Source organism: Pundamilia nyererei, unplaced genomic scaffold (assembly GCF_000239375.1).
Source record: "Pundamilia nyererei isolate P.nyererei 1_Seehausen unplaced genomic scaffold, PunNye1.0 scaffold00248, whole genome shotgun sequence".
NCBI lineage: Eukaryota > Metazoa > Chordata > Actinopteri > Cichliformes > Cichlidae > Pundamilia > Pundamilia nyererei.
This window is the reverse complement of record NW_005187649.1, coordinates 420,160-429,725: the sequence shown is the minus strand read 5'-3', so window position 1 is coordinate 429,725 and position 9,566 is coordinate 420,160. Positions and strand designations below refer to the sequence as shown.

The 9,566-nt window shown below is 42.3% G+C and overlaps 1 protein-coding gene across 1 annotated transcript in view; it reads left to right on the top strand.

Annotated features, from left to right (window-relative positions):
• LOC102210594 (1-phosphatidylinositol 4,5-bisphosphate phosphodiesterase delta-3-A-like) overlaps positions 1-8,993 on the top strand; it is a 34,611-nt gene extending 25,618 nt beyond the window's left edge. The window contains exons 12-16 of the mRNA XM_005749526.2: positions 3,614-3,730; positions 3,898-4,076; positions 4,282-4,417; positions 6,919-7,068; positions 7,202-8,993. Coding sequence (XP_005749583.1) covers positions 3,614-3,730; positions 3,898-4,076; positions 4,282-4,417; positions 6,919-7,068; positions 7,202-7,344 — 725 coding nt within the window. The 3' untranslated portion in view covers positions 7,345-8,993. The remainder of the gene's footprint in view (positions 1-3,613; positions 3,731-3,897; positions 4,077-4,281; positions 4,418-6,918; positions 7,069-7,201) is intronic.
• The last annotated feature ends 573 nt before the right edge of the window (positions 8,994-9,566 follow it).

Genomic DNA, 9,566 nt, shown 5'->3' with positions numbered 1-9,566 from the left:
TTATTAAGTCATGTACTAACAGAGACTTGGAGGAGAGAGACCTAATATTTAATAATCCACATTTCACTGTTTTACTCTTTGGTTCAGATGTGGATACTGTATTGTTCTTTCTTTGTAATTGTTTATGTTTAAGTTGTTTGTTCAAAATGACTGAAAATGACTGAAAGCCCCAATTCACAACTTATACAATACAAAACTCTTAGCACACTATACAGGTCAAAGGATGTTCCAAATGGGCCTTACATCTAGCCCTCCATCCATCCATCTTCTTCAACTTATCCGGGACCGGGGCACAGAGGCAGCAGCCTAAGAAGAGAAGCCCAGACCTCCCCCTCCCCCTCCCCAGCCACCTCCTCCAGCTTGTCTAGGGAAACACCAAGGCGTTCTCAGGCCAACCGAGAGATATAATCTCTCCAGCGTGTCCTGGGTCTGCCTCAAGGCCTCCTCCTGGTGGGACATGCCCAGAACACCTCATCTAGGAGGTATTCTTGTCAGATGCCCAAACCACCTGAACTGGCTCCTTTCGATGTGGAGGAGCAGCGGCTCTACTCTGAGCCCCTCTCGGGTGGTCGTACTTCTCACCCTATCTCTAAGGGAGTGACCAGCCACAATTCGGAGGAAGTTTATTTCCACTGCTTCTATCCACGATCTCGTCCTTTTGGTCACTACTCACAGCCCATTACCATAGGTGAGGGTAGGCTTTGCTTTTCCTCAGCTCCCTTTTCACAATGACAGACCGGTACAGCATCCGCATCACTGCAGCTGCAGCACCAATCCATCTGTCGATCTCCCGCTCCCTTCTCCCATCACTCGTGAACAAGACCCAGAGATACTTAAACTCCTCCACTTGGGGCAAGAACTCGTTCCTGACCCGGAGTGGGCACTCTACCCTTTTCCGCCTCAGGACAATGGCCTCAGATTTGGAGGTGCTGATTGTCATTCCGCTTCACATTCGTCTGTGAACCGTTCCAGTGCAAACTTTGGGCCATCACCTGATGAAGCCAACAGAACCACATCATCTGTGAAAAGCAGAGATGAGCTTCTGAGTGAAAGCCTTCCGCCACTTGGCGACGCCTAGAAATTCTGTCTATTGAAATTATGAAGAGAATCTGTGACAAAAGGGCAGCCCTGGCAGAGTCCATCATCCACTGAAAAGGAGTCCGACTTATTGCTGGCTATGCGGACCAAGCTCTTGCCACGGTTGCATAAGGATGGAATGGCCCGTAGCAATGGACCAGACACCCCATACTCCCAAAGCACCTCCCAGGATTAGGTTATATCTTCATGCAACATCGTAGCAGCATGCCGACCAAGACAGCCCTACTACATTCAGAGCCTTCAGGAACTCGGCTCCTTCCCCGGGGCACAGCCACAAAGAAGTTGTTTGACTGCCTCATTGATCTCACCCCCAGAGATAGGTGAGTCGTCCCTCTCTGCTTCCTCCACAGAAGATGTGCCAGTGGCATTCAGGAAGGCTTCGAAGTATTCGTTCCACCACCCAAAAATGTTCTCAGCCGAAGTCAGCAGGACTCCATCAACACTATACACAGTGCAGGTAGAGCATCGTTTGACCCTCCTGAGTCACCTGACGGTTTGCCAGAATCTCTTCGAGACAGTCCAAAAGTATTCTTCCATGCCTTCTCTGAACTCGTTGCACACCCTAATTTTTGCTTCAGCCACTGCCCAAGGCGCGTTCTGCTTGGCCTGTTGGTACCTACCAGCTGCTTCCATAGTCCCACATGCTAACCAAGCCTGATAGGAATCCTTCTTCAGCCTGGTGTCTCCCTTCATCTCTGGTGTCCTCCCCCGCCACCTAATCCAACTCACCACCAGGTGGTGATCAGTTGACAGCTCAGACCCTCTCTTTGCCCGTGTGCCCAGAACATATGGCCGTTGGTCTGGAGATATGATTACAAAACCGATTGACCTGTGACCTAGGGTGCCCTGGTGCCACGTGCACTAATGGAAACCTTTATATTTTAACATGGTGGTCGTTATGGACAAACTGTGATTTGCACAGAAGTCCAACAACAAAACACCACTCGAGTTCAGATCCGGCAGGCCGTTCCTCCAAGTCTCACTGTTGTTGAAGCCCCATGAGCGTTGAAGTCTCCCAGTAGGACAGCAGGGTCCCCAGGTGGAGCACCGTCAAGTACCCTGCCCAGGAACTCCAAGAAGGCCAGGTACTCTGAACCGTCGTTTGGCACATAAGCACAGATGACAGTCAGGACCTGTTCCCTGACCCAAAGGCGCAGGGAACAAACTCTCTCGTCCACTAGGGGAAACCCCAATGTACAGGCAGCAAGCCAAGGAAATACTAGTATGGCCTTGTATGCCTTTCCAGAGGTTCTGGCAGAGGATATTCTGAAGACCTATCCATTTAGGTTTAGTTGGTGCATCCCATCCTCACCCAAACTGTGCATCTTAGGTGATATAAGTGAATTAGATATTCAACCATATACAACACATCTAGTCCTTACTGCCCCATACATCGATAATAAAATTATCCTTATGAATTGGAAATTAAAAAATGATTTGTATATTACGCAATATAGAAATTTAATCTAGATTAAATTAGTTTGGAGAAAAGGTCTGCCTCCTCCCGTCTGCATTAGCTACACTATCCTTTGTGGTAGAGTCTGTGGGTGCTGGCCTTGGGTGCAACCGTGTTCTGGGGCACTGTTGAAATAGTCCAGAGTCTCTTTTCCTTGGGTGGTGGTGGGGCTGCAGAGGGGGTGACAATCACTACTGTCTGCCTCTCAGTGTTACATGCACCTTAGACATTGGGGGGAAGGTGTAGATTTTGCACTGTTGACCAGCAGTCTTGTACTCATGTCCCATCTGTCCCCTCAACTTTGATAGCACTCTACTTTTCACATAGTCATTCTCACTATTAACACCTCATGCACCTCACACAAAAATTAGGGCCAAGGATATATATTGCTTTATAGACCGGTCGCCACTCTTTCAATGATGAGCATGTACAGATGTACAGATCCTGATACAGGATGTACAGGACTGGTTTAAATGGGTGGTCAAGGAAGCCATTAACAATAAAAGGGAAATACCATCTCTAAATTGAGTAAGGGGGCTAAGGGTACATCTTTCACCATCTTACAATGCTGTGATTGCAGCCATTCCCCAACTCTCTGTGAATGGTGCTTTGATCAGTGGTTGTTTATCAGTGGTAATGACAATTTGGATATTAATGATCGACAAACTGACCTCACAACCTATTTGTTTAAAAGGCCAGCAGTCCTGCAGTCAGCTGAGACTGAAGAAGTCACTTGGATGAGTGTCAAAATGTTTCTCCAACAGAACAGAATCAACGTGGGATATCTGTGTGTGTGTGTGTGTGTGTGTGTGTGTGTGTGTGTGTGTGTGTGTGTGTGTGTGTGTGTGTGTGTGTGTGTGTGCGTGGCTAGGCCTGGGCACCTAGCAAGCAAAATCTAAAGATAGAGACTTGTGCACAGAACTGTGTGCTGCAATCTAGATGTAGAAGTTTATATAAACTTAGAATTTGGGTAGAGAAATTCCTGTTTTGACTGTACCTTATTCAAGAGCATAACGACAACGCAAAATGTGTTGAACTTTTCTTGTTCTCTAAATTCAGGGGTGTATTTTGTTCGTCACAACAGTCATCACTTGAGCAGGATCTACCCCTCAGGCCAGCGCCTCCATTCCTCCAACTATAACCCTCAGGAGATGTGGAATGCAGGCTGTCAAATTGGTGAGAGCATTTTTTAATATGTTCTATTTTTAAGAGAAGCAAACAGAAAGTAAAGTAAAGAACTGTCACTAACTGTTCTCCCACACTCGCGCCTCCAGTGGGTAGACTAATGGACATTGTCTCGGGAGGCCTGCAAGCTCTTCACACTGATGTTTTGTTTTCTCCAGTTGCTCTGAACTTCCAGACACCTGGTGAGCAGATGGATTTGAACCAAGGCAGGTTTCTGCAAAATGGTGAGTGTGGGTACATTCTGAAACCTGCCTTCTTGTGTCAGCCTGACAGTACTTTCAATCCTGAGAATGTGGGAGGAGGTCCTGGCCACAGACCTGTCATGCTCACTGTTCGGGTAAGATGGAAACTAAATCTGTCTAGGAGTATTTTAAGCTTGGTGACCAAATGTTTCTTATTGTAACGATTTTAGAAAGCTCTAGTTGCCTCAATATTGATTCCCATTAAAGAAATTTGTCTATTTCTTGAGTGAGTTCTTCTTCTCCAATCTATAATGATACTTTAATTAAATAAAGATCTCTCTTGCTTTGTTGTTATTCCAGGTCATTTCAGCTCAGCAGCTGCCTAAACCAGAATGGGATAAGCCCAGCTCCATTGTGGACCCACAAGTGTGGGTGGAGATCCACGGCGCTCCTATTGACAACAATAAGAAGAAAACGCATTATGTTGAAAACAATGGTATATATGTCTTTACAATAAAAGATCATTTTATAGTTGAATGGCTTCAGCTTTAAGGGCAGTGTAGTTGTTAGCCCTGTCATCTCACAGAAAGAGGTTCCTGGGTTTGATTGTGACAGGTTATAATTTCGTACCCATGTGGGTTCTCTTTGGGACATAGTACAACATCACTATTTATTTAAGAAAAATGAAGCTAACATGCAGAGGCAACCTATGAAAAAGTAATAACACCTTTATTGCTTTCAGAAAAATTAAGAGAGTAAGTAGTGGCCAATCAGCAGCAAATGTAACCACCTTTATAAAAGAAGTTTAGAAGAAAAGAAGTCAACTTTATTATCTATTCTGCAATATTTACAGGAAACAGACTGGGCCATAATGTCTTTTCCCCCTGTGCAACTAGAAATAATCTAAACTAAAATAAAAATGAGGACCATAAGAATATGAAAACAAATTTGAGGTATTACAATTATTACTCTTTATATATAAAAAAGTCAAAAAATCCAAACATCAAACCAGTTTAAACCCCTACTAACTAGGGGTGAAAGTGGGCTGAAGTGGTGTTTTTGGTGCAGATGTCTGTCCGTTGTGGTCTCAGTACTTTAGTGTCAAGCTAGCACTACACAGGAGGGGTACATAAAAAGGGAATAACTCAGGTAATTTCAAATGAAACTTCTCTATCAGCTCAACAAATAATAGCAAACACACTGTTTGTGCACAGCTTATATGTTTTGTGTGTTTCTGCTCGCTGAAGTTACACCGTGTGTACTTTCCAACTGGCATTTGATAAACTGCAAATTAAAACTTAGGCATGCCCTAATTTTTAAATAATATCTTGGATCTGTGTATGATGTGAAGTTATGATTTTCATATTGTGAAACTTCCTGCAAAACAAATTGAGGTACACTACAATTATATTATTCAAAAGCTGCATGAACATATTCTGCAGTTTAGTGCAGGATAAACAGGTTAGCTTAGCAGTATTGTGAGGAATTTACAGTAAAGCACTGTTATGGACTGTTGCACAGTGGCTGTGATGTTCATGGTCAGTGTTAATTTACAATAACCTGATGATGCTTAGATTCATTCATTAAATTCCACCTTCATACCGCCTGTATACTGTCTTGTATAAAGACATTATAAACAGTATATATTAGTGCAGGGGTTAGAAATAAGCCAAGATAGCTTATGAAATATTGGGTTACATCTTGTTGAATTAAGTTGTGTAAATCCGCAAAGAGCAGTGAACCTCAGCAGCAGCAGCAGCAGATCAGCTGAGCAGACCCTGTATACAAAGAAAATCTACTGGAGCGCACAATGGAAATTATTATGAGTTGTGTTTCTTTCCCCCATGCTGAGCCACTACAAGTACATTTCATCCTTTTTCACTTTATTTGAGTAAAGAAATCGAATCAGTAATTTTACCAGAGTATTTTTTAACACCAGTATCTGTACTTCTACTAAAGTAAACAATGTGTATTTTTGCCACCTCTGCTCAATAAAATTTACATATACTGCTTTTGTAAAAAATCACCATGTTGCGCAGTGTTTAAAACAGTGGGTCAGATGGAAATTGCGATTCTGCCTAAGTATGTGGCTAGAGACTGGCCACGTATGTAATATGCTAAATGTGGAGAAGAAGATAATTCATAGGTGCTTGTGTGCCATGGAGCCAATTTTTAATTCAGTTTTGCACCTTGAGTGTCAAGATATTAAGAATTATAACTACTGTATGTTTTATCATCTCAGAAGAAGAAGCCATGGAAGAAGTAAGAATGTGAAAGAAACTAATAGCGAGTTAATGCAACTACGGATAAACTGTGGTCCTCTTCCTCACCTTAAAGCTCAGCTTCTGAACTGCAATCAGGGCTCTAACACATGAAAACATGAATAAACATGTTTATTTATTCCCGTTATTGTCACCAGTGTGAGACTGTATAACAGCTAATGTTAAACTTGAGTGTCCTAAGTATCACACTTTTCATCTGATGAAAAATTCAATTATGTTCTGACATCTTATGATTTTTTTTCATTTACTTTATTTCCTTTGCATGGTAAAGTTTGAACTTTGGAAATGCAGTGATGAATGGTGTTCACTAACAGTTGTTGAGCCATGCAGTGATTTCTATTCTGGAATCATGTTAGGTTGTATTAAAAGTGGACAGCTCAGTTTTACACCAGGCATAAAAGCTTAGAAACACTATCACTTTGGGTGGCTGTAGGTGGTAGAGCAGGTCATCTACTGATCGGAAGGTTGGTGGTTCGATTCCCGGCTTCCCCTAGTCTGCATGCCAAATATCCTTGGGCAAGATACTAACCCGAAATTGCTCTCCGATGCATTGATCGGAGTATGAATGTGTGTGAATGTCAGTTGTGTGAATGGGTGAATGCACAAGTTGTGTAAAGCGCTTTGAGTGCTCAGAAGAGTGGAAAAGCGCTATATAAGAACCAGTCCATTTACCATTTACAAAACTTAGTGTGTGAATTTATGTTCTTCATTACAGGCTTTAATCCACGGTGGGACTGCACCTTTAACTTTACCGTCCATGTCCCTGACTTGGCTCTGGTCCGCTTTTTGGTGGAGGATCATGACTATACTTCCAGAAATGACTTCCTGGGACAATTCACTCTCCCTTTCCCCAGTGTCCGCACAGGTATGTGTGGCAGCGAATGGGTTAATATGAGTGTGTGAGTGTGTGGGTGTGTGGGTGTGTGTGTGTGTCGTCAACATCAACACAATATGAATAGCCAATATTCTACTTATCTTAAACCCCCTTAACTCTGCAGGTTATCGTCATGTCCGACTGCTCAAGATGGATGGATCAAGCCTTTCACCTGCGTCACTCTTTATACATATTAAGGTCACTCCCTGTCAGAATTCCAAATCTTCAGCAAAATCGCCAACCCACTTTCCAACCAAGAATCCCTAATCCCACTTCTGCCCTTCAGCCACATGATCATTCCATGGTAGTTAATCAGAGAAAACTCAGTGGTTACAGCTTTCTCTCACGGTATCATCAACTGATTCATTTTTTTTACGCAATAGAAATGTTTCAAAACTGTATTTGAGATTTGTTAAGAAGACAACATTGTTATGCAAAGCTAAAAGCCAATTAGGTAATACTATCCATACCAGTGACTTATGATACACCTAAGATTTCAGAGCAGTCGATTTAGGTGTCTGTTTTACCTGAATAATTGTAATAATGTCTCATTTGTAGAAAGTACTATAAACTCTTAGAAGTAGGGTTGGAGTCAGAGCTGGGAACTAATAGAGTACAAGTACTTTGCATTATATACATGCTGTTGTAGTTAAGTAGAATTTTTAGCTCTGTTTTAGATCTGTTTATCTGTACGTTACTTGAGTATTTATTTTTGTGACAACTTTTACTTTTACTCCCTACATCTTAACCAAAATATATCTGTATATCAATATACATATTTTCTACTCCTTACATTTTCAAATGTTTGTTACTTTAAATTTAAAACACTTGAGAAGAGTTATTTCTTGACATTTCACAGATAACTGTTAGTGTATCCATCACAGGTTCTTATAGCATGTGATGAATTAAACAAAGGGAAATCTAGCTAGTGCTACAGAAGAGGATCAAGCATAAAAGAAGTAACATTAGTGGCAGGCAATTGGAAGTACAAAGGTTCAATCAGCTTAATACATACATATTGCCAAAACTATTCACTCACGCATCCAAATCATTGAATTCAGGTGTTCCAATCACATCCATGGCCACAGGTGTATAAAATCAAGTGCGTAGGCATGCAGTGAAAGAATGAGTTACTCTCAGGAGTTCAGTTAATTCCAGGATGTCCTGTTAGGATGCCCCCTGTGTAACAAGTCCAGTCATAAAATTTCCTTGCTACTAAATATTCCACAATCAACTTTTAGTGGTATTATAACAAAGTAAAAGCGACTGGGAATGAGAGCAACTCAGCCACAAAGTGGTAGGCCACATAAAACCACAGAGTGGATGCTGAGGTGCATACTGCACAGAGGTCACCAGGTTTCTGAGTCAATTGCTCCAGAACCTCTAAACTTCATGTAGCCTTCAGATTAGCTTGAGAACAGTGCATAGAGAGCATAATGGACTGTGTTTCCATGGCCGAGCAGCTGCGTCCAAGCATTATATAATACAAGCAGTTGGTGTAAAGCATGAGACCACTGGACTCTAGGGCAGTGGAGAAGTTTTCTCTGGAGTGACAAATCACACTTCTTTGTCTGGAAATCCAATGGATGAGTCTGGGTTTTGTGGTTGCCAGGAGAATGGTACTTGTCTGACTGTACTGTGCCAAGAGTAAAGTTTGGACAGTTGGTATTGTACGCTGTGTTGGGGAGTAATGGAATACATGTGCGTTACGTGTTTAAAGTAACTGTCTTCCGTTACACTTACCGTTTAAAAGGGTGGTATTCAGAATACAGTTACTTTGTTGAAACAAAGGGATTGCATGGCGGTCTTTTCCTGTTTCATATGTTAGGCTATGCCCTCTTTATTTATGGTAATTCCACGCTGGTGGACACCCAAACAAAACATGCATTAAGAGCCTCTAATGACCGTGTCTCAATCTCGCGGCCCATGTCACCTCTACTTGCAGCCCGCATATCAAAGTTGACCCAGACAACAAAGTAAAGCTAGTTTTCGGCTACGAGCCTGACGCGAACCGACGTATTAGCCAGAGGTCCCTTTACTACGGTTCGGAGCCTGTTTTATACACGCGCTGAATAGTTTTCTATACGAGATCGCTGCAAAAAGTGCAGCCTTACCTAATGTCCACCTACTGTTACTCATTTATATTAAGATTTAAATATCTAGTTGGTATTGGTATGGCGAGTAACCTTCAGTGATAGTAATAAATCACAGCAATAGTACAATCATGTAGTTGTAAAAAGCATGATAATATATTAAGTAACCCAAAGTATTCAGAATACGTTACTCTCACTGAGTAACATAACGGAATACATTACAAAATACATTTTGGGTAATGTAATCTGTAATCTGTAGTGGAATACATTATAAAAGTAACCTTCCCAACACTGGTTGTATGACACCAACTGTCTCCCGGTGGGACATGCCTGGAACACCTCACCCAGGAGGCGCCCAGGGGGCATCCTTGTCAGATGCCCGAACCACCTCAGCTG